The 25,216-nt window shown below is 37.5% G+C and overlaps 1 protein-coding gene across 9 annotated transcripts in view; it reads left to right on the top strand.

The window, feature by feature from the left end:
• The window catches only part of IFT140 (intraflagellar transport 140), a 77,004-nt gene that overhangs the window by 6,750 nt on the left and 45,038 nt on the right, over nucleotides 1–25,216 (top strand). For 8 of the 9 annotated variants that reach the window (XM_066977386.1, XM_066977389.1, XM_066977390.1 and 5 more), the window contains 15 exons: nucleotides 2,210–2,331; nucleotides 3,048–3,190; nucleotides 5,891–6,066; nucleotides 8,572–8,663; nucleotides 9,873–9,979; nucleotides 10,781–10,929; nucleotides 13,714–13,917; nucleotides 14,276–14,348; nucleotides 14,478–14,569; nucleotides 15,418–15,545; nucleotides 16,987–17,104; nucleotides 17,555–17,682; nucleotides 21,206–21,353; nucleotides 22,486–22,617; nucleotides 24,879–25,072. In XM_066977386.1, the coding sequence (XP_066833487.1) occupies nucleotides 2,210–2,331; nucleotides 3,048–3,190; nucleotides 5,891–6,066; nucleotides 8,572–8,663; nucleotides 9,873–9,979; nucleotides 10,781–10,929; nucleotides 13,714–13,917; nucleotides 14,276–14,348; nucleotides 14,478–14,569; nucleotides 15,418–15,545; nucleotides 16,987–17,104; nucleotides 17,555–17,682; nucleotides 21,206–21,353; nucleotides 22,486–22,617; nucleotides 24,879–25,072 (2,006 nt within the window). Of the gene's footprint in view, nucleotides 1–434; nucleotides 550–2,209; nucleotides 2,332–3,047; nucleotides 3,191–5,890; nucleotides 6,067–8,571; nucleotides 8,664–9,872; nucleotides 9,980–10,780; nucleotides 10,930–13,713; nucleotides 13,918–14,275; nucleotides 14,349–14,477; nucleotides 14,570–15,417; nucleotides 15,546–16,986; nucleotides 17,105–17,554; nucleotides 17,683–21,205; nucleotides 21,354–22,485; nucleotides 22,618–24,878; nucleotides 25,073–25,216 lie in introns of those variants that run through there. The other variant, XM_066977391.1, reaches the window with a different exon arrangement.

Raw genomic sequence — 25,216 nt, 5'->3', positions numbered from 1 at the left:
CTTATAGGCAAGCTTAATTAAAAATTTTATAAGCTCATCCTAAGTGCTACTCTGAGTACTTATCAAACTAGAGTAAGCAGTGGTTTCAAGTAAGTGTCTTAGGAGGACAAAGCAAGACCTGCATGTATTGACATGAATGTTCTTCAGTTTTGCCTAGGTTAAATAGCTGTCACTGGAACACCCAACCTCAATGGACAGAACAGCATGACGTTTGAACTCAGTAAAGTTCAGTACAGCAAAAACTAGCTTTCAGCCTCTAATGGAATTCAATAAACACAGCTGAGCACAGTTCAAGGTTCTCTGTGGTATCCCTGGCCAATGAAATGTGGGTCCTTAAAACCCTGCAGCTGTTTAGCAGCCAGCTTGAGCTAATCAGCTTTGTGAAGAGCCAAGGCTTGTTAGGCTGGGTGCACAGCTGTTTCTGCATCCTGGGGCTAGTGCCAAGATTGTTTCTGCTAAAAACTGTATTGTGTGGGCCAGCTTATCCTGTTGCATGCTCACTGTCATCCTACTTGGTGCATGTTATACTCAGTGTGTGGTCTGTGCACCGTACGTACGCTTTGTTTCCTATATCCTTCCCAATAGTCTTTAAATATAGTTTTAAAATCCTTCTTGTGAAGGATGGCAGTATGGTGGTATAGGTGATATCTTAATTCTGAAAAGAAGGTAGAACTTTCATTCTTGAAGGGGAAAAAAGATGGAAATGTTACCTTGGAAGGCCTCAGCTGCATCTTGTGTGGGTTCTAGTTAGGTCTGTAAAGTTAAAGTGCTTACAGTGCACTACTGCTACTAGTATTCCACTTGTAGAAGGGCATACATCTTTTAAAAACAAAGAAAAATAGAGCAAATTATAATACCGCTTCTATTGTTGTCTGTCTTAATGAAACAAGATGATATTGAGCTTTGTATTGCAAATTGTTAGTTTTCCAGGTAATATGCAGGGGGCCTCCAACTGCCGTTTGCTTGCCTAAGTACTAACAGAATAACAGAAATAAATAATAATCTTTAAATTCCAGCTGTGAAGCTGTGGCATAAGTCAGCCTGTTGGGATTGTTGATTGATACGTCATGCTCAAGTCTTTTTGTGCGTCTGCCTTCTCCATTCTTTTTGGTCAGTGGGCTTTGAGGTTGATGTGCTTTCTGAGCAGGCACTGCAAAATGCTTGCTGTCTCCAAAACCTGTGCCAGGCTCCAAGGCTTGCACAGTGCTGGTACTTTGGTGTGTGCTTGTGTTTTTGCTTGCAGGAAAAATCACCAATTGGGACTATGTGATAGTAGTTAGTTTTTATCTATGCTGCAAATACGTATTTTTTAGAAACTATGAGTATTTGATTAGAAAAAACAAAGTGAATATGTATTCCTAATTTTTATGTAAAATTGATAGCCAATTAAAGCTTAAGAATATAACCTCTCATAATATACAGGAACAATCTTGAGATTTGTCTGTAAGACTGAAGTTTTGTTTGGGATGAGGTAAGCATGTAAATGTTGGGCAAATGGAGTTAAGGAAAGGGACAATTAGGGTAAGTGTCGGGAAAAAAAATTGAGACTATGTAATACTTTTCTTGAGAAGTGCTACAGGCATTGTTGTTCAAGGTATTTTTAAAATTAGGCCAAAAGAAAGGGCACAATTATTTTCCAGAGCTAACTTGTATTGACTACTGTTGAATTTATTAGCCAACTAGTATTCATTCCTTCATTATCTATGATTCTTCTAAGTTTTCTCTTTTTTTAAAAAAAAAAAACAAAAAAACAATGAATTCTCATTGTACTCAGGTGCCTGCTCTGTGAAAGAAAAGAAAAGCTCCCTGCTTATCTTAAGCATTACTGTCCTGTGGCTCAATACTTTTTCCTTTAGCAACCAGACTATTCGCAAAAAAAAGCGTAAAGGGAGCTACCTAAGAAAATACCTGCATATGCAGAGGAACATTGTTTTGCAGGGCTATTTTACTAGGAATGGATGTTATCAACAAGTATTTTTAGATAACTTGATTTTAAATAAGCAAATGTTGTAATTTTAAAAATCATTTGTATTCATTGTTGCTTAGGTTTAAAATGGAGTAGTTATATGCGTCCTTTAAATTAAAAGAAAGGTATTGCTCCATCACTAAAATATTCTGAATTGATCACTTAATGTGCACTGAGTAGTAAAGAATCTGGATTCTCATCTACGTGCAAGGTATAATGAATTAACTGTTGTCTTTTTTCCAGCATGGTGTCTTGGTTCTATGGAGAATGGACCAAAGAGGTCGAGTGCAAGGTCCTCCCATGCTGAAACACGAGTATGGAAAACGTCTGTCTCACTGCGTCTTTCGACCACCACCTCCTGGCGAGTAAGCATTGTGCCTCTGTCAGAGCACTGGTAGACTCGGTCCTTCTCTTGTTCCACAGAAAGAAAAACCTGCTTATAGACAATGAAAAAATAATAATAAAAATAGAAAATCATCCTCCTAATTGTCCTCTGGTTCCCAGTTCTCCTCTCCCTCTAGTTGCTATGGAGGCCATGTGTTCTGTACGCAGCAACAAATCTTCGTTTTGTCAATACCTTTTTCTTTGTTGCTGCTGATTCTTTCTTTAGTCCTAAGTGGCAATGTTGCTGACTGTGAAAAGCAGAAAGCACGCTGAAAACAATTATCCATGAAATTATTGGCAAGAACAATTGAGCTCTTAAATATTACATCTTTTCTCTCCAATCAAGAAATTAGAATCAGTTCTAGTATAAAACAGAAAAATAAACAACACCCACCACCAACAAAACACACCACAAAACAATAACCCCCCAAAAAAGAATTTTCTTTGTCTGGACCATTTCTTTGTCTCTCTGTGAAAAAGTAATAGTGCTTATAGGGAGGAAAAAAAGGTGAAGCAATACAAGTGAATACTATTATTAAAATTTTGTTTATTTGGGGGCTTGTTGGTTTCCAACCAGTGTATGGAACATCCTCTCTCTTTACAATGTGTCTTATGAATTATTAGTTCAAGTTCTTTAGGATGGAAAGTACTCTGTTATGTAAGGAATTGGAAATGAAACATCTCTGATTGTTTCCAGGGATTTTGTACAGCTGGCAAAAGCAGCTGTGAGTGGTGATGAGAAAGCCTTAGATATGTTTAACTGGAGAAAAGGTGGAACAGGAGCACCACTGAAAATGGGACTCCAGGAAGGACTGTCCTTCTTTGTCACATTGATGGATGGTAAGAGCAAAACACTTTTCCAGACTGATGAAAATTTGTCTACTTAATGCTTCAAAACTGTTCAGTGCAAGATAATTCTGTTTTCATATATACAACGGGATAGGGTATTCATAGATGTTGAAGAATATTTGGTAAGAAGAAATTAATAAAATGCTGAAAATGTTAATGTCTTCAGGGTGAGTCCTCTCTAAAAAGAACACTATGTGTTGGATTAGTCAGGTTCCCAAAGGAGTGTAAGAAAAGTGTAACACTCGAATGCAAGTAAAATGATAAGCTGTCAGCATTTTATACAAAAATGAGAAATGCCTTTATTATGTGTTGTTTTTTTTTTCTAGAAATGGTCAAATGCTACTAAAACATACATTTTAAAAATAACGTTTGTTTGTTTGTGTTTACTTTTTTCTCCCTGTGCTTTGGTATGATGCTTCTGTATAAGGATGGCAAAATGTCTTTACCTGTTGGTGTTTTTTTTAGGTTTCTTCCTAATACTCTTTCTTCCTCTGCCATGTCTCTTCCTCCTGCTTTTATTCTTCTGGGTGCTAGTTTGTTACCAGCTAATTTTCTTCCTACCCCCGTTGTTCTCATGATGCGTTTTCCTAACCTGTTAACTCTTTGGACAAGAGCCAGAATGTGAAACAGGCACTGTAATGAGTATTTTTCTGGTAGGTGATTTGAGTATGTAATCCTCTCCATTCAAGTGCTAACTACTCCAAAAATCTATCTAAGTTATGCTAGTTCCACAGATCAATTACAGCATGATTCAATGTTTATATTCATTATGACAGTAAAATGTCATAAATGACATAATTAACACCAGTATGATCGTAGGAGTGACGTTATCTAGCTGTGTATTTTTCTTGCAGAGCAGTGAGCTGTACCTTAATTTGATTTGTGGGGTGTAAACCTCTTCAGTAGATAGGAACTATTCAAATAAAAATGGGATACAGGACTCGTTAGACAGATGTCAAAAGTGGAAATCTTTGCATAGCTCTGTGGCTGTTACCAGGTGCTTTGAAAGGGAGCATGTGTTGGTACACATCTCCTTCTAGAGACAGACTCAGTGTCCTGAAAGTGGGTGTCCTCAACATTTTCTTGGTTTCTCAGGTCTTCTCTTTATTTTTCTTCTTTATTTTTCTTCTTTATTTTTCTGTCAGATGATACTGGTGGTTTCTTTTGAGCTTTCTTACTGCAGACGATGATAATGCATAAGTATTTTGGACCTAGTTCTTGTTTTAGGCAGATATCGGTCATAACTTCAAAATCAGTTAACATTTTCATAGGGTTTAAATGTGATCTCTAAAATAATTATTACTGTTGTGGTTTTCACCACAAACTTATTTAATAAAAATGAATTAAAATTATTGCCTTCAAATTGTTTTTAATGTTTTAAACATTGCTATTGTATATTTTTAAATCTCAGAAGAGACTTGACTAAGGACAATAGAGCATCTTTTAAAATAAACAATAGAGCTCGTCAAAAATATCAAATATATCCCGAGTTTTGAGTACTAGTCTAGATACATTGTTGCTTCCAAAATTCTAATCTCTGTATTTACTAAAAAGAAAAAAAAAAAAAAAAAAAGGAAGGATGCGTGTGTGAAATTCAGGTAATATGTTACATGAGGTGCTTATCTGAAAAAAGGATTCAATGAAGTAATATGTTACATGAGGTGCTTATCTGAAAAAAGGATTCAATGAAACAGGATAAAGCATAAAATGAAACAGTATGGGATCAGGTGGGAGAGGAGTTTGAAAATAGATTTTTTTTTTTTAATGCAGGTAATATAGTTGATATATAGAGGGTGATAATGTGTTTGCAAGAGGTTTGTAAATTAAAACATTCTTTTTATTAAAGGAACCTCATATTACCTCTTAGGTACAATAATGCGGTGTAGGTCCTTAGTGATCACTCTTACACGTTTGTTTTCTATTTCAGCTTTTTTTTTTTTTTATATATATATTTCTTAGAGCTTTTTAATTTGCACCAATTTGAAATGCCACATTTAAATAATACCATGAATTGCCAAGAAGTTGTGTTACGTGCATTGGATCTGTTAAATTTTGGTGACCTCATTTGTTTGGTGATTTCAGTAATGTAATTTGCAAACTACTAATTATAGGATTTCTCACTGCATAGGCCTGCATAAGACTTATGCAGTATTGCAGTTTAACCAGGTGATACACGTTACGTTGTTAGTGTTCTTAGACACAATCTTATTTGCTTTTTTATTATGTCTCTAGTATACGTAATTTCTTGTAAAATTCACGTAGAAGAGCTGCATTTAGTGCGTGTGTGTGTAAGGTGGGGTGTTCCTAAACAATGAAGAACTTTATATCCATGAGCTTCTTCAATCTAAACTTCCGTGTAAATTGTACTAATTCTTAGCTGTACTTCTTTCACAAGTTATTAATGGTGAGCCTTCACATACCTGCATATCTATGCAGAAAGTGTACTTTTAGCTTCAAAATATTTCAGTGATGCTATTTAAATGAATTGCATCTGGATTTTCTAGTTGAGTAAAAGAGAATAATTTTTATTTGTTGTTATCGTAATTGAGACAAACCAGGAGGCGAGAATTGTGGTTATTTTACTCTTAGCACTTAGGAATATTATATTAAAGCAGAAAATAACAAAAATGATTTTTGTGGCTACAAGTGCTGTTACCTAAGAGCTGTGTAACTTGTTTATATATACTATAGGTTCTGTGCATTATGTGAATGAGAAAGGAAAGACGAGCCGTGTATTGTCAGCAGACAGTCTGGTACAAAAGCTTCTGTTCATGGAGAAAGGAGATGTGTTAGTTGTCATAACAGAAAACCTGCTGTTGTCCTTGCATAAAATTACTCTTGAGGGAGAAGCAGAGGAGCTCATGAAGGTAAGAGTCAGACTGCAAGTTAAAGTTGCAATGTTGAATCTTTTTTTAGAATTTTTGATGATTATTTCCTTTAGTTACAAATGAACCAGCTTTTTTGTTTTTCATATATTACCTTGATGAGCAAATATACACTCATATAAAAGTGAAATAGTAGTTACTGAATAGTTACTGAACTTGGAAAGATGGTTTTCATCTTGCTTTTGTGTTTTTTTTTCTTATTTTCTTCCATTTTGACCCTCTATTAATCTCTTTGCTCCTTACATACCTTGTCTTAGTGAATTAGAGAAGAATTAGATTTTATAAGTATCAACTTTTATCTCTAATTCCAGTACAATCAAATATTAGTTAAAATGTTTTGTGGACAGCTACATTCATAAACAACATCCAATCCATGATTTGCCCATTACTTCTCTCAACTATCATCCTTATCACAAATTCCTCATGCCCCATGTTGGGTGCCAAAAAGGACTGTGGTGGTTTTACTCAGGTGGGCAGCTGAGCTCCACCACAACCACTCTCTCTCTTCCCCTTCTCTAAGGGAAAGGAAAAATATGATGAAAAGGGCTCAAAGGTTGAGATGCGGACGGGGAGATCACTCATAGAATGGCTTGGGTTGGAAGGGACCTCAAAGACCATCTAGTTCCAACCCTCTTGCCATAGGAAGGGATGCAACCACTAGATCAGGTTGGCCAAGGCCCCATCCAGCCTGGTCTTGAACACCTCCAGGAATGGGGCATCCACAGCTGCTCTGGGCAACCTCTTCCAGTGCCTCACCACCCTCTGAGTGAAGAATTTCCTCCTAACATCTAACCTAAATTGCCCCTCTTTCAGTTTAAAACCATTTCCACTTGTCCTGTCACTATCTGCACGAGCAAAGAGTCGCTCTCCATCTTTTTTATAAGTCCCCTTTAGGTACTGAAAGGTTGCAGTGAGGTCTCCTTGGAGCCTTCTCTTCTTCAGGCTGAACAGCCCCAGCTCTTGGCCTTTCTTCGTAGGAGAGGTGCTCCAGCCCCTTGAACATCTTCATGGCCCTCTTCTGGATCCACTTTAATAGATCAACATCCTTGCTGTGTTGGGGTCTCCAGACCTGGACGTAGTGCTCACAAGGGCAGAGTAGAGGGGCACCTTTACCTACTCATGCTCCTCTTTTGATGCAGCCTAGGACACAGTTCACCTTCTGGGCTGCAATCGCGCACTGCTGGCTCATGTTGAGGTTTTCGTCCACCAGAACCCCCAAGTCCTTCTCTGCAGGGCTGCTCTCAGTGAGTTCTTCTCCCAGTCTGCACTCATGTCTGGGATGGCCCCCACCCAGGTGCAGCACCTCGCACTTGGACTTGTTGAACCTCATTAGGTTCACATGGGCCCAGTTCTCAAGCTTGTCCAGTTCCCTTTGATGCCATCCCTTCCTTCTGGTGTATCAACTGCGCCACTCAGTGTACTTAGTGTCATCTGCTTACTTGCTGAGGGTGCACTTGATCCCCCTGTCTATGTTGTTGATAAAGATATTAAACAGTACTGGTCCCAGAACAGACCCCTGAGTTACACCACTTGTCATTGGCATCCAACTGGGCACAGGGCCATTAACCATCACTCCCTGGGTGTGGCCTTCAAGCCAACTCCTTATCCACTGAATGACCCACCCATCAAATCCATCTCTCTCCAATTTGGAGACCAGGGTGTCATGTGGGACAGTGTCAAAGGCCGTGCAGAAGTCCAGGTAGATGGTAGTTAATGATGGTAGATGGTAGGTAATGGTAGGTGGTTGTTAATATCCTCAGTTTTAGCATCACCATTTGCACAGAGTTGTCTTCTATTTTAAATTAGAAGGAGCAGTACCCTCCTCCTCTCAGTGATGTTGTCTTTGTCTGCAAATCTGAAAGATAATTTTGTTCTTAGATTGTAAAAGTGTTCATTGCAGCTGCAAAAAGTCTAGGAAGGTTTAAAACAGAAACCCTTATGTCACAGAATCACAAATAATAATGTGGTCACCCAAAAATCATTGTATGGGGAAGAAAAATAAACTGACCTTATCCAGGACATATAGCCATCTTGACTCAACATGTAAATAAAATACTGTTGAAGAATAGCGCCTTTGGGGGTGAGGGAGAACCTTCATTTTTTTTCTGATCTTGTTGATCTAAGATCAGAAAAGAATGAGCACTTGTATGTTAATCTTTTTATTAATCATTACTTATTTTTGACTAAATTAAGATCTGGTATTTCACGTTTTAAAAGAATGCTTACCAAGTTCTAAGAGGAGATCTAATACAAGAAGAAACACTGTTCCTTACCTACTTACCTGTCTACAAAACTTCTTTTACTGAATTTATATACATCGTATATTTGATATGTTTAATGGTGATCCGTGAGGGGAACTCTTTGATCTTTCTGAACTGACAGATCTCGTTTTACATTTTAACCTTGTGGATGTACTAAGCAATTCAGATGCTTAGTGTCTTTCAGTGTGTTGATCCTACATTTCATGTATTTATTTTTGGTTAACAGGTTAAGTTGAGTGGGAAGATTGCTCATTCTGCAGACATCATTTTAATAGACCATAGCCTTATTGTTACAGCAATAGGTGAGACAGTAGTCAGGTAAGAATCCTGTTTTAAATCTGGTTTTGCTGCCCATGAGAACTGCCAACTAAACAGTTTATTATCTGCAGTGCACTAAAGTTTTTTCTGAAGTAGTATTGTCTTTTTTTTTTTAACTGGTAATGTGTATAAACAAAACAAAAAGACTTCAAAAATGTCTCATTTTCTTTCACAAAATACAAATAATTAACTGAAAAACCTGCTTCCTTGAGAAATGAAACTACTTGTCTTTATTTTCCTTTCTCAAGGTAGTTTTATTTTATCAGCCAGTACTACCCAGACTTTTTCTTTTCTGAATGCCTTTTTGTATTTCTTTTTGAAAATATATATATTTTTTTTTCATGAAAAAGCCATTTCACTGTTCTTTCTATCTTTATCTTCTGATTCTTATGACAGTCGTAGCAACAGGAAAAAAGTGCTTGCTTTTCAGGATTTCTCTATTGCTCCAATATAATGCAAGTATTCTGGTTATTTCTGTCTCTAATTCTTTAAACTAAATACATCACTTTGCCATGTTGCTGTTATAATGTTTTGTAGGTTTTTTTTTGTTTTGTTTTGCATCTTTTTAAAGTACTATGTATTTTTTCCCTGTCTTTCCTATGATTTACTCTACGTATTTTATCAAAATTTGAGGAGACAAAGGAGACTATTCCATTAACATCAGTATTTCACTTGTTTGAGTCTCCCTACTCTCGGACAAACTATCTGCTACTGTCAGACAAAATAATCTGGTAATCTTGTGAGAATGTTATAAAGACCAAATGTTGAGCAGGAAGATATTTGACAATGTTTAGTTCTAGAAAGTACATCTGGAATCCAAAGGGCTACTGCTTGAGATGGAATATTCTTAAAACTAATGAGCTGAGCTGGATGGAAGAAGGTAGCAGCAATGCCTCACTTACTTTCTTTTCTTCTTAAGACTGGATTTACTTTCTTTTTTTCTTAAGACTGGATTTGCTTCTGACTCCTTCACAGAATAATACAAAATATCCCGTGGACTAAAAAGACAAAGGAAAAGAAAGGAGATTAAGAAATTCACATTCCAGAGGCAGCTGCTAGCAATTTCATTTTAGGAATTAAATGATTGGGGCATTATGGAATCATAGAATCAGGAAGTTGCAAATTAATGCCATGTACAGCATCCTATTGACTGTTTAGCAAGACACCTGGAAGGAAAAGCATTGTTAACTCTTGTTTTGTGTGCCTTAGGTTCTGGGATTTGGACCGAGGTGAGAATTATGTGCTATCCCTAGATGTGCAATTTGGATTTGAGGCAGGAGAGTGTATTAACTGTATTTCCTACTGCAGTGCCAAAGGTGAGAAATAATATGACAGCTCTGTTTACTGGATCCTAAACCTTGTCAAATTGTTATTCTTCAGTGCCCTTTAGTCGTTTTAGTATAATTTTCTTGTTACTGGGTGTTTCAGTAATAGCACGTTAAGTAGAAGTGTTTTAGTCTAGCTCAGAAGTGCCCTTTTGAAGGAACAATGAGATCATTTGTACTCAGCACACTTTGTCTCCTATTGTGAAGTTGTCTCCAAGCACACCATCTGGATTCCCTTTGATAGCAAACTAGTAGATGTATTCCTGGAGTATATATAATGCACTCCAACATGTTATGGGCAGGCTACAAGCATACATTAGAGCTGGTGAAAAGCAGAACTCACTAAACATGTATAGTGTGGACATCAAGTCCTTACAATTGGTTTCTCTACAGAGCTCCTAACTGTTGCCTTGTTTGCTAATGTAGGCACAGCTAGGGTCTACTAGAATGGTTTTTAATGGTGACTTGCCCATCTATACTACAAAAGCAGATATTTGATTAATAAACGGTTAAAATGAAATCATTGTCTGATATATTTAAAAGATAACTTCATCTTATGGCTTAGAAAATGGGCATTGGTTTTCAAATGAAACTTATATCCTTTTTTCAGAAAGGTTCTCCAGTACAGGGCCAGAATGCTGGTGTGCAGAAAGGCAAAGAAATGAACTGTTCTAGAACAAGGCTTCTCAGTACCTCAGAACCAGAGTGGGGCTTCCTACTGCTTTGTATAATGTTTGTGTTTCTCTGAAGCTTGGTAAGGTATGAAATGTCTAAAATGCCTGTGAATGGCAGGTCTCCTAGCAGCTGGTACTAACAAAGGGAGAATAGCTATGTGGAGGAAGGCATCAGGATCCAGTCAGAGCATCCAGGCTTTGGAGAACAAGGAGAAGTGGAAGCTCCAAGCACCTACAGAACTTGAAGGAAATATCACTCAGATTAAGGTAACACAGGAAAGAGTCTTGTGTTTTATTAGGACTTCACAAACCTTACTTGAATATATCTTGTCTGTGGAATAGATGAGTATGATTGCTATCCTACAGACACGTGCCAGCAAGAAACCAGTGTTCTAAAGGAGGACAACCTTTGAATAAAGCAACTTTCAAAACTGAAGTAGGCAGAAGTGTTACCTCTTTGTAGCTATTGTGTTACAGACAGGGTTGAAATGCTCAGCAGGATTATGAGCTGAAATGTAAATAGATCGTAGAATCATAGAATATCCCGAGTTGGATGGGACCCGTAAGGATCATCAAGTCCAACTACTGGCTCCATACAGGATGACTACCTAAAAATTAAACTGTATGTCTGAGAGTGTTGTTCGAGCTCATCTTGAACTCTGTCAGGCTTGGTGTCACGACCGCTTCCTGGAGAGTCTGTTCCAGTGCCCAACCACCCCTTCAGTGAAGAACCTCTTCCTAATATCCAAAATTTACATAAATTTATTAAAATAGCAAGAAAGAAAATAGAAAAGAAAGAAATATCAAATAGAATATATATATATATAATAGAATAGAAAGAAAAACCAAATATCTGGTGCCTTTCAAGAGAATCTTTTCACATAAGACTGGGAAGTACTTTAAAAGCAATGGCATTTGCTTGCGCTAGGTAGGATGTGTAGTGAGGGACTGTATCAGTCCTACTTACAAAATTAACATGTAAGTAATATTTAGGTCAAGATCCCAAGCTAAGATGCTTCAGTAACAAAAGGCCCAGGAGATGGGAAATGGTGTGTATCATTAATATATCATGTGTCTGCTAATAATTAGGGGGGGGGGAAGAGACATAGGTTTTTGTCAGCTTGACCATTTAAGCATTTTCTAAGTAACAGGATATAGAGTGCCGCCCAGAAGTAGCACCTTCTTCGCAACATTTGTTAGCATAAACAAAAGCATTGCCAAAGAATTATCAACAGTCCCTGCGTTTTATCTCATAATCAAGTAATCTTTAATTATGAAAACTATATATTTTTTTTTGTAATCCTTGCATTCTATTTTTTTTTTTTCAAAATTGTTAGGTGTAGAATCTTTTGATAATTCTTATAAAAGAGTTTTGCTGTGTTACCATGAAAAACTCAGAACAGAAAGCCATATACTATGGTGAGGTCAAAGGACAGCAATAACTTCTTTTTCCACTCCTTGGAAATCTAATATTTTTTCAACCTGATATAGTGGCTTCTAAAGAGAGGAGGTTAGAAATGCAGTCTAACTTGTCTGTTGTGCAGCATAATATTCTAGTTAACAGTAACTAAATATAAACAAACCATGCAAATTAGCTTTATTTTTCATATCGTGCTCTTGAATAAATGAAATAACTTCCAAATACAACTATTTAAATCAATATTGTTGGAAAGACAGTCACAGAAATATCAATGTCTACACCAGTGAATAAAAAAATCTTTGAAAATCAGGAAATTAATATGAAACTTCAAATAACTTCGAAGGAATCAGAGACCTTTGAGACTTGGCACTAGATTTTATAGAGCGTATCTGCCGCTGTACAACAGCAGAGTTGGTCTTGAAAGGGATTTTCTGTAGTTATTAGAAACTTCATAATTAATTTAGCCCATGGTAGTATGTCTACATCAATGGTCTCTGGTAGGTTTAAAAAAAAGAAAAGCCAACAGAACAGCCATCTAGCAGCAAAGGAACACCCCTCATCCCTCCCTTCTGTGTCTTCCCGGGCCCAGCAACAAAGGCAACTCCTGTGTCAAACCTGTGCCATGAACTATGTACCTTACTTATCAAGGAGCATTATCAATAGTGTTTGAGTTCAGGCATAGCACCAACCTCTGCCCCGTGTGTGTGATTATAGGGTCCAGACTATAAATGGATCATCTCTGACTAAATCTTATGAAAGAGTCCTTTTGTAGTACACTGGCTGCCACAATGCTTTCTTGAAAAGAATCATCCTTTGATAGGAATAAACATGAACAATGCTAGACATGCTTGTTTAATTGTGAATACGGAAAGACAGAATGAAAATGGGAGCATCAATTTCTCTTTACTATAGAAAGAATTCATCAGCTGTATGTTAAAAACTGTCCTTGCAGGCAGTCTGAGAAGCAGATCTCACTGTTCTGTCAAATTTTCAAAGGTATCTCCAGGTTTAGCAATGCTCTGTGCAAGTGCTGTTTTTAAATCCTAAAATAAAAAGGGAAGGATAACCTACATAGAAACTCAATTAAAAAGCTAGAACATTTTCCCCCCTTCTCCTTGAAGAATCCCCGTGTTCTTTTGGACCCCTTTATGCATGTGATTTAGCAGGGTTTGGTAAGGAGGTTGTACAACATTGAGAGGGATATGAAACTGCAGAAAAGAATAAGGTAATCAAATAAGATACTATGCATGCAACTTGTACAGATCATAGCATGATTAAGCCTTTTAAATAAGTGATTCTCTCATGAGTATAAATGTAAGGTGGTACAAAACTATCTTAAGAAAAAAGTGGTTTTAATATAAAAATAGCTCCTCCACTTAAACTAAGGGAGTCCAAGTAGCTGGGTAACTAGCATAATAGCTTTCATCTGTAATAATTCCTAGTCATTGGCTGTAGTTGGACTTCCATATTTGTGTGCATGTGTATAGGTGTGTACATATATATCTTTACAAATAAAATGTTTATACCATCCTAACCCTTCTCATCTGTCTTGGGATGATGCTATGACTGTTCAAGATCTTAGATGAAATTGTGCATTTTGCTTTTTTTTTTTTTCTTGCTCTCATGTGCAGTGGGGCTCCCGAAAAAATCTACTAGCAGTGAACAGCATCAGCTCTGTGGCGATCCTCAGTGAGCAGGCCATGTCGTGTCACTTTAATCAGCAAGTGGCTGCTGTACAAGTGTCTCCCAGCCTGTTTAACGTGACCTTCTTCAGCACAGGAACCACCCACAGTCTTCATGTTGATATGACTGTTAATGGAGTCTTTGCTACTAAGGTTATGTTGGTCTTCTCATTCATTTTTCTCAGTTCTTTGCCTAGCTAGATGTATAAAGACCAAACTTTCCAAGTCCTTAATATAATTCTTTGATATTCCATTTTAGGGTGTAATGGAAGTATTCTTATGACAATAGCAATCATTCTGTGGTGGAGCTGGTTTTCAGGTAGCACAGTGACTCAGTAGTCCTCTGGATGCTGACTTCTCTTTTTTGGGTTACTAAAGGCCTTCCAATCCAATATACAGATGAACTAGTAAAAGATGGCAATTGTGTGGAAGGTCTTACTGTGTTACTGCATAAATTACAGTATGAGTCCAGAATAAAAATGTTTATGTTTTGGTTTTTGATTGTTTTTAGGATGCAGTAGTATTTTGGAATGGGAAGCAAGTTACTGTCTTTGAGTGTTCAGAAGATACCTTAAGAAGTGCAGGTAGTGATTCCTTTATGTCAAAATTCCTTTTTTCTTTTCTTTCTTTAAAAAGAAGAGAAAAAAAAAAGAAAAAAAAAAAGCTCACCCACAATTATTGTAATGATGGTTTCCTTGTGATCCTTCTTCCAGGCTCTTTTCTTTGTGACTCTCCAGTTCTGTCGATGCATGGAGAAAATCTGTACACGGTTGAGCCATATCGGGTCCAGGTCCGTACCTGGCAGGTAAGGGCTGATGAATACATGGAACAACAAATATGTCTTACTGTTTTTCAAAGACTGGTGTCACAGCTTAAAAAATAATTGGAAGTTCTGTAAACATATTGACTCTAAATTTGTCATAGGAAAAATGTGTTGAGGATTTTAGCTGTAAGTTCTACATGTTGTGTTCTTTAGTCTGTTACGTTTAAACACTACTGCACTGTAGCTAATACTAATAAGTATTTATAATAAAAAACAGAATTATGTAGGGACCAGAATGCTTATGAGCATGTAAATTGCATGCATATGAATATATAGTACTGATGGAAAAATTATAATATTAAATGTTTTAAGAGGAAAAAAAAAAATACCCTGTGCACATTCTGTATGTTCCTGTGGAGTCTTCTGCATACGTTTTGCAGCCTCTGCTTGCCCATGAGAACCAAAAAGAGAAATGTAATATTACCATTCTGTGATACATAATTTTATTTAAGAAATAAATATTTAAGAAAGGGAGGTTTTATCAGAATGAGGACTGAACTAATGTTTTTCTAGATGTATATTAGTGGACCTTCAGGGAGCTGTATTCATGCATCCCTCTTAGTTGGAAAAAGTTGTATTATCAAAGAGGCCATTTTTGCACAAGTATTTCTATAAGTTTTAACTCTTTTGGAGGCTATACATCCAGTTTTCTACCTGAAGCAGATTGTGGTTTTGGAGACCTTTTGTGAGGGATGTGTATGCAAAGTGCAGTTTCTCTCATTTTTTTGATAGTGATTTGTCTAACATAGAAGTTTAGCAATTAGCTTAGTAATAAGTAATAAAATATTAATTCTGAATGTACAAACCAAGTGTTACACCTTTTTTCTCAGGGAACAGTTAAACAGCTTTTGGTGTTCTCTGAAGCAGAGGGGAATCCGTGCCTCTTGGATGTCTGTGGAAACTTCTTGGCTGTGGGAACTGATTTGGCTCACTTTAAAATCTTTGATCTCTCTCGCAGGTATTAATAAGCCTTTAAAAACAATCTGTTCGTATTTGAGGACATTTTCTGTGGGGAGGGGCGAAATCTTTAGCTGGTTTTGATGCACTGAAAAGTGATAACCTCTTTGAATCTCAAGACAATACAGTATAGCCTACATGAACTGATGGCATATTCCTGAAGCAAGCGAAGAGACACAGAATTGTTAGACAAATCACAGGATGAGTAATGTAATAGTGACTTAGGGTATTGTTAGGTATGTTTGTATGCATTGGAAAGTAGGTGGAGAACTTAAGGAAGATCTAGACAAGGATGTTACATGCTTCTTCTAATAAATTGAAGATCTTTATCTCAGAAAAGTTGAAATAAAGGAAGAAGTGAGAGGTTTACTTACATTTGTTCTGGTTACACTGGGTTGCTCTTCTGACAAACTGCTACGGCACGTAAAAGATGTGCCTGACATAATGTCCAAATCAAAAATGTACTTGTTAAGGACAAATAAGATTTTGAAAAACATTAAGAGTAAAACAAATTCTCTTACATACTGTGACCAGAGGACTGCTAAACTGAGGTTGTCTAAATACTACATAGGACACAATTTGAAGATAATGGATTTGGGCAGGTAGTTGTTAGCACAAGTATTGGATTGATTATGATGATTGATAGTGAAAGCAACTAGCTGAACTCCTCCGTGCTTTGTTAAATTTTCATGGCTAGTAATGATAATACCCCTTTTTAAATGATGACAATATATCACACCTTAATTTTAAAGTTAACAGAGCTGACAGAATAAATGAGAGGTCCAAACATGAAACCCAAGAATGTTATTTTTACAGAATCAAAGATTTTCCTACATGGGATCATATTATGGGTCTAAATGTCACTTTTTTTCTGTTACATTCTTTAGATTCATGAGATTTGTCCTCTTTGCTGAATAATTTCTGGGTTTGTATCTATAGCACTGGTGAGATTCTTCTGAGATGATACGCTTTTGTAAATTGTGTGCAGATGGAAATTGACTGGTATGATATAAATGCCATCTCTGTTCCCCAGTGACATTACTCTTTTTCCAGAGTTTATTTTTCCCATGCACAAAACTTCTGTGATGAGCTATTTTCAGCTTTACAGTACTGTTCAGCTTACATAGGAAAAAACAGTCCTCTGAATTTAAAATTTTGGTAGGATGTTTTGGTTTATAGCCCTCTCTTCGGAGTCCTGTAGGAGCATTGAAGATTATTCTTGCTGATTCATTGAGGAATGAGTGTTTCATTAATTTCTGAAAGAAAGGCAGGTCACAACAGGAGAGGAAACTAGAGTTTGGGTCAGAAGTCTTGTAAGGAGGAAATAATTATTATTTCTTCTGAGGTCTTTTTTTTTCTTACCTGTAATTTGAAAATGTTCTGGCTGATAGCTACTGTCGCTTTCTTGCTGCCGTACAACTTAAGGTTATTCCTTTTCACAGAGAGGCAAAAGTGCACTGCAATAGCAAGAACTTCTCTGAGCTGTTTCCTGGCCTGGGAAGCATTGCGTCTGTCAAGTGCAATGCTAATGGCAACAAAGTCAGCATCCTTGTTAGCAAGGTGAGGTGAAGCTCTTCACATACCACCCTAGGGCCTGACCATCAGTTAATAGACTGGTGCAGTTCCAGATGATTACTAAAGACACAACATTAACTTCACAGAAATAAACCTGTATTTTCTATGAACAATATTGTTGGTCTTGAAAGTTTGCATGTAACTAAACACTAAAATTAAGGTTTTGTACATTTGGTGAGGGGAACAGCCCAGTTTTTTAGTAGCTCAGTAGAAAAGCTGTTTCGTAGCATTTCAAAGAAATCAAAGGCAGACTTGCTAGAATAGAGAAACAGCAAGAAATGTTATGATACTTCTTTCAAAGACTGTTCTTTTGTGATTGCAAGTACATAAAACTGTTGAAAACTGCGTGAATCGAATTAGATGAGCATACCACCTGAACTTCAGATTTTTGCTTTTTACCTGTGTGCTTCAGCAACTTTTTTCTCCTTCTCACAGGCAAATGGGAGCATTGATTCCAAGATCTGTTTCTATGATGTTGAAGTGGACAAAGTAACACTCTTTAATTTCAAGGATGAACAGGGGAATGGTAGAGAGAAGCTTTCTTCTGGACAACGTATTGACAGGTAAGAAGCTTTTATTCTGAAAAATATTACCTGAGGCTTTAAGATAGGAATCTGTCATATGAAAATGAGCAACATCTTGATACTGGTATTTCTCTGTCTGTGTAGGAATTTATACCAATTATTTTTTTCTAAAGATTCAACTAAAACGGATGTATTGTATGCTAACCAATACCGCATCCCTTTCTCTTCCAATATGTGAACTAGGGAGTGTTAAATGAAAGTATGGAAAACAAGCTTAAAATAATCAGGAGGTGGTGGTGGTTCTTCAGAAACCATGCAGCTGAGCTAAGGAACTTCTTTAGCAAAGGAAGTTATAAATGCTGAAGGAAGGGTTCCTGGAGGTATTCAGCAAAGAATAATGCAGTGAGGTAACTACATGGAAGCCATATCTGGCTCAAGAGGTCTCTGGGGAGTATGTGTGGAGGTATATGACTGGAATCAGGGTCCTGGTCTTAGAATAATTTTGTTAAATATTGGAAACCTTCTCTTCCATGACAAGCTTATGAGATAGGAACTGAAAAAAAAAAAGACATTCTGGAGTTCCTCCTGAGGTAAAAATAATAATAATAATATATATATATATATATATAAAAATGTATATTTTTAAATTTCAGGACAGAATGTTTCATATGGATAAAAACTTCCATGAAACATCCTTTTAGAACCCACAGTTTTCATTTCATTCATACAAGCTGCTCTGCAGTGAATACGTGTATTAGGTTTATGTGGCAAGGTTTTGGTAGCAGGGGGAGTTGTGGAGGAGCTCTGTGAGAAGAATCTAGAAGCTGCCCCATGTTAGAGAAGAGCCAGTTCCAGCTGGCTTCAGAGGCTTGAAGCTGAGCCACTGGGTGATGCTGATTGTGCCTCTGGGAGAGCATATTTAAGAAAGGAAAAAAAAAAAAACAAACCTGCTGTTCAAGAGCAGCTGGGAGAAAGGACTAGGAAATTAGAGAAACAACCCTGCAGACCCTTCCTTCACTGACATTTGTGAGGAAGTGTTCAAGCTGCTGGAGCAGAAGTCCCCCTGCAGCCCATTGGTGTCATGGTGGAGCAGATCTCCACGCTGCAGCCCGTGGAGGAGCCCCCGGTGGAGCAGGTGGATGTGGCCTGGAGGAGGCTGCGGCCCGTGGAGAGCCCCCGCAGGAGCAGGCCCCGGGCCGGAGCTGCAGCCCGTGGAGAGGAGCCCACGCAGGAGCAGGGGTCTGGGGGGAGCTGCCACCTCTGGAGGACCCATGTTGGAGCAGTTTGCTCCTGATGGATGGACCCCATGGTACAAAGCCACGTGGGAGCAGTTCTTGAAGAGCTGCTGCCTGTGGGCAGCCCCCGCAGGCTCAGTTTGGGAAGGATGGCATCCCGTGGGAGGGACCCCGCGTGGAGCAGGGGCAGAGAGGGACCATGAAGGAGCGACGGATGGTGAAATGTTCTGGACTGACTGCAGCCCCCATTGCCTCTTCCCATGTTCCACTCGTGGGGAGGAGGTGGAGGAGGGTGTATGGGGGGGAAGTGTTTTTAGTTTGCTTTTAGCTCTCACTGCTGTAGTCTATTATCAGTAGGCAATAAATTATATTAATCTCCCTTACGCTGAGTCTGTTTTGCCCGTGACAGTAATTGTTGAGCAATCTCCCCATCTTTATCTCAACCCATGAACTTTTTTCATCCTATTCTTTTCCCTCCTTTGAGGAGGAGTGAGAGCGGTGTGGTGAAGCTGAGCTACCTACCTGTGTGAAACCACCACAATGTATTAGAAATCCTAGTAGCAAGGCACCAAAATGCAGTGAACTAGGATTTCTCATGGAAGTACAGTGGGATATTAGTACAAATTTATCTGGGTTTACAAAGATTTTCCTTACTCTATTTTTCTTAAGAAATAACAACCTTAGAAGAGAAGGTGATTTCATTTTTTCAACAGCTATGTAGGTATTACAGGGGAAAAAAAAATAAAGTTGTTATTTTCAGCATTGCAAAACAGGAAAAAAACCACAACCCAGCTCCTTAGTAACTATGGACAGTGCAAATTTTGGGTCTTATATCTTAGTCAGTTAGGCAAACGATGTAATAAGCGTAATAAGAAAGTTGTTTTCAAGTGTAGTATCTTGTGTAGCCCAACAGAGGTCACTACAAACTAGTATTACTATTTCATTGATGCTTAAAGGCTAGGGTAAGTGTCAGCATGAATCTGTTTATCTGTACTTCGTTTTAGAGTATCTTGAAATCAAAATGAGTAAACTCATCAGAGAATAATCAGGAAAACTTCTTCCCCTTCTCTGTTCTCCTGAGGCAGAATCTAAACACTCCCAAATCATACTGTTTTTCAATTCAAGAGTAATTTATTTTGATTTAAATGTCATGGGAAGGACACTACATATTTATGCTTTCTATTGATTCTTAATTTGCCTTCCATCTCTACTCCATCCCCTTCAAACACACCCCAAATTCCACCCTTCGGTGTTGACCGCAAAGAAAAAAAAATGTCTTTTTTAAGATTTGACACCTATTTATAAACATTTTTCAGAGTAATCTTAAGTCATTGCTAAAATAGTCAGATTCTGTATGTCTAGATTCTTCACGTGGCCTGCACTAAGTAACATTTAAGTGCCTGAAGGAGGCAGTAAGATATTTCTTACTTAAACTGCAGAGGGGGGCTTTCCTAAAGTTGCTGGGGTTGTCCTTGTGCTTATTCTGCTATTTTGTAATGTCTCTGAATTCTTTTAAGAATGCAATATTAGTTTCAAGCACAGTACTGAGAAAAGGGAATGAACAGTGGCATATCTAAAGACTGAGGTCCTCAGCTGCAGGTCATGTTCAGTTGCAACTTCAGTTCCCCTCAGCATTGGGAAGTTCAGCAGTTGAAGGCATAGATCACTGTATCTAGCTCTCTTTGAACTCTCAGTTCAGAGAGATCTGTTGCCTGAGAATACAAACTATTTTTCCCCCCATCATTTTCATCAGTTTGCTAGTTGTAATCTCTTAGACCACCACTACTACTTAGCTGTATTTGAGTATGAGGCATATGTACTAGAAACTTTACTGCTTATCCAAATGCGTGTCAGTGTACTCAAGCTGTCTTTAACCCAACTGGCTGGGTATCAACAACCACCTTGGGGAAGATTGTAAAAACCTGCAAGAAAATAGAGCTGAGGTAGTCTCAATGTTACAGTAGCTGGTAGTAGTAGTAAAGTTTGAAGTGTGTTCAAATGCTGCTGTAGGACATGTAACCTCAGTGAAGGCATATTTTGAGTGCCTGTTTGCATTTGTGACAGTATCAGCTTTTTTCCTGAAATGATTTATGTCCTATAGTCATGTTAGACTTATGCCAAATAAACTGAACATGGCATTAGTGTATACAAACTCCTAGGAAGTTAGGAAGATGTATATAGTTAGTGTTGCAACACAGAGCTAGCAGTCAAGATAACTGATAATCATTTGAAGGTTATTCCTTGGTTAGTCCTTATCTGAAGTTTATACACTGAATGGACTGGAATTATTCTGTCTCCATTTCTATGTTTCTTGTTGGTTTTGATAGGTCTGTTGTGGAGTATCCAGACTTGCACAGTCACATCCCTGTTTGCCATTTCTGGGACAACTGTGAACCAAGACTTTTTGTATGTGAAGCAATTCTTGAACCAGGCCTACAATCTCCAAATCAGAACAAAAACCAGGCTGAGAGCACAGTATGATCTTTTTGATTATTTTTCTTACTGTACATTTTATTCTTCCTGAGTAGTAAATCATTGGTAATTTGTTAACCTGTAGAAGTAGTCGTATATGTTACCTTGTACAAAAATGAGAAGCTTCTATTGATCAGAAGTGATCTATTCAAAGAACTTTCTTCAGTCCAACAGTTCTTCCCTGCTTAACCTGCTAATGTGCTTGTAGCGGCCCTTACCATTTCATCTGTAGGAGGAAAAAGGCAAACAAACAAAAAAAAACCCCGTCTCTTCATAAATACTAGTTTGATTTTAAAAGTCTATGTTGAATTAGTGTGCTGATTTGTACGTGATTTTAGGTCTATCTCTTCCAATTAGAGATAGAAAGCTTTCTTTCTTCTGTTGGATGAACTGACCTTAGAAAAGTCATGGGAAAATCAATGTAGAAAGCAATATTGGGAAGAAAGGAGTAAGGGTGGCTCGGAATATCTTGCAAGGGTCTTCCAGCAAAGAGCAACACTTCAACACAGTATTCCTGATGTAAAGCAAAAATGTTTGGTTTCCACATGAAGCTGAAAAATAAAAGGATGTGGAAGGAGTGCAACTAATTTTTTGGCCCTTATTCCACAAAACTTTTAACTGTGGGGTAACTGTTTAAGAAATGAGAAGCCTGATTAACTCGAGTTGGAAATAAATCTTTGTATTTTGACTTGAATGAGTCAGCCTTTAGAAAAATGTTTAAGTGACTAGTATATTCCCTGAGAACTCAAAGCAGTCGATGAGCTGCTGAAGTTATGATGTTGTATTGAAAAGTGTTGAAAACAGCTGGGAGTATTTATCTGAACCTGAGACAGATCTCTGAGAGACTTGTAGAATAGCAGTCTGTGGCCAGGGGCTTCTCTCTTTATGGCTGTTAAAGTTAGTTCCCGCTGTGCAGAGGTGGAGTGCCCATTGCAATAGGAACAGTCTGTAACATAGAATGATTCATGGGCTACTTAATACAGGGAGGAAGGGTGCACCCTTTCCAGCAGGTGCATGTGTGTGAGTGTGCGACATTACTTTCAAGAGAAGGTTCTACCAAATGAATATGGAAAACAAAATCAAAATGAAAGAAAGGTATTGCACCGGAAAAACAATTCTTTACTTCCTTTTCCAGATGGATGTTTGGATTATGTCGTTCTTCAGTAGTGAAGAACATGGCCTTTTGCTTCAGGACAGCTTCCCGTTGCCTTCATTGTACCAGGTTCTTCTGGGTATTGAGGTGCCATATTATTACTTTGCAAAAAAGGTGAGGAAATCTTTCACAATTCCTTCCCCTCCCGTAAGTGCAGACATGTCATTGCTTAGGGGTTCAAATGTAACCAAACTGAGTCTGGGTTAAATAAATCCAATGGCAGTTGCTGCATAAAATGTAGCAGTGACATGAAGTTAATTCTAATGTGGATGTATTTGACAGCGTAGTGAAAGTTACACTGGATTGGTTCTTCCTGGGTATTGCAGACTGGATGTGATGTGCAGGCACAGGAACAGTTACCAGGGATTGCAACTAAAGATGTGTTTTTGGAGAGGGGGAAAAAAAATAAAGAAAAATCTTTATGTAGTCACCATTCCTCTTGTAGTTGAGGTGTGTGTCAGACTTAAGTATGCCGTAAGAGGGGACATTTCCTACTACCTTCAGCAGAAGCAGCCTGCTTCCTGTTGAAATTGAACTTAATCCCCACAGAATACCAGAGTGGGGACTCATCTTGCCCTCTCACTGAATGCCTACTTGCTACAAATACTAGGAATGCATGCTGTAACTTCTTAGAAACTTGACTATGAATCCAAAATTGTTCGTATCTTAAATAATGCTATCTGTGCTAGAGAAAATAAAGCCTACTACCTGCAGATTGGTTTTCTGCTTAAGGTCTGACATGAGTTTCTTAGTGCCTGTTAAGATGATGATTTGTACTCCAGCCTACTTGTAGGGGGATCTAATACTCTGTTTATTCTACTAAGGCATTTATTTTTGTGAAATCTTTAGGAACTTAATGAGACTTCTAATCCTCTGAATAACAGAACAATATAATCATGTAAATCTAATTTTATATCATTTCGGAGAAGTGTTAAACAAGGAGAATTTACCTAGATTTTTTAAAAAATTAAATATATTTAAATTCAGAGCAGCACTTTACAGTTTAGCCCCCTTCCAAAGAACAGGCTGTTGTACTTTTTTCTGTGCAGATATAGCTTTTAGAGCTGCCATCTTTTACTTTCCCTTTTCCATCAATTTAAATGGTCAAAGATCTGCTGCATTTTCTAATCTTTTAATGCTTTCCCCATCATGTCTCATGCTATTTTACTTTGATACTACATCTCTTTTTTTTCCTCTCTATGGATTATTGCTGCCATTAGTTATTTTTTCGGAGGGGATTTGTATATAAACCTGTAAGTATCTGTAACTGCATTATTCTGCTCCTCTTCATTCTTTGCTTTTCTCATTTCTCATTTCTATTTCCTTCCTTCAGTAGGATTACTGTATCTTAGTGTCTAAATTAATTGTCATATAGTAATTCATTTTGGAAACGTGTTTTAGTATATGAATAGTTTGCTATAAATATAACAAATCCAGTTGATACAACAAGTCTATCTTGACTGAGTTTCATTCCAGGGTTTCCATTTATTATTATGGCTTCCCTGTCCTGGTTCCAGAAATTCCCCAAACTGTAGTCAAACCCATATGCGCTTTTGGTTTGTCTTTTACTGTATCTATTACTTTCAAAAAATAGTATTTTTGGATTAGCGTCTGTAACTCTTATACTTAATTTTCTCATCTGTCTAACTATAAGGTTGGTATAGGGTATATGTGAAATTTGGTGTCCTTCGTGACTCAGATTATAATCTTCCACTCTCTGGTTTGTGAAAGCTTCTTTGTTACATTCTAGATAGATTATTCGATATTGATGATTGACTTAACCATTATTCAGACAAAGAATAAAAGTCAAGTTGCTTTGGGCTGGCTTTCAATGACTTGAAAGTATTATTGAAGCTTTAGAGGCTCCTGACCTGCCTGTTGTCTGGACAATGCTTTGAATCTGAGGTTTAGTATTCATAAGCTTTACATCACGGCAAGAATAAAAGAACTGGGTCAGTATTGTTAACTTTCAGAACAGCACACTCATTATTGAGAAAAAACTAACCCCAGAGAAGTTTGTCTGAAAACTTCAGAAATCTGGCAACTTAAAATAATAGTTTCTATTACAGTATTAGTTGTTATAATCATGGCTGTCTCTTCTGTGGTATTTTACAAATCTCTAAACTATTTACCACTGAAGTATTGTGATTGTTCATTATGATTCATGATATACTGATTTATTCTGTGACATTCCATGTTCTGGGACATTTTTTAGGAAGTTCTGGAACATAGTGGTTGTACTTGTGTCTGACCATGGTTCTGTAGGAACAGAAAACTTAGACTGTAGTGGAAATCATGTAATTAATATTATTCAGATATATAAAGGAGTAAAATTCCTTGTACTTGATACCTAAATGATAATGTGCTTGTTTTAGCCAGGAGAAACTGAGAAAGGACAAGAGTCAGGCTCGATAAAGGTCTTGCAGATGGCTGCCAGAAGACCCATGAGAGATTTTATTGGATTAGGAGACTGTGATAAGACTACTCAGGATGCCATGCTGAACTTCAGCTTCTATCTGACTGCTGGAGACATGGATGAGGCCTTCAAATCCATCAAGCTGATAAAAAGGTACCATATGCATTTGTGTGCATTTCTTTATGAGTAGAGCTTATTTTCATTACGTTTGTATGAAGTTCTGATCCTCCTAATTTAAACTTTTTGATTTCATTTTCTCTTTCATTTTCAGAAAGGTGAAATATCTTTATCTTAGAT

Source organism: Anser cygnoides, chromosome 15, assembly GCF_040182565.1.
Source record: "Anser cygnoides isolate HZ-2024a breed goose chromosome 15, Taihu_goose_T2T_genome, whole genome shotgun sequence".
Classification (NCBI taxonomy): domain Eukaryota; kingdom Metazoa; phylum Chordata; class Aves; order Anseriformes; family Anatidae; genus Anser; species Anser cygnoides.
Note: the sequence above shows the minus strand (reverse complement) of the source record. Positions and strands in the feature narration are given on the sequence as shown.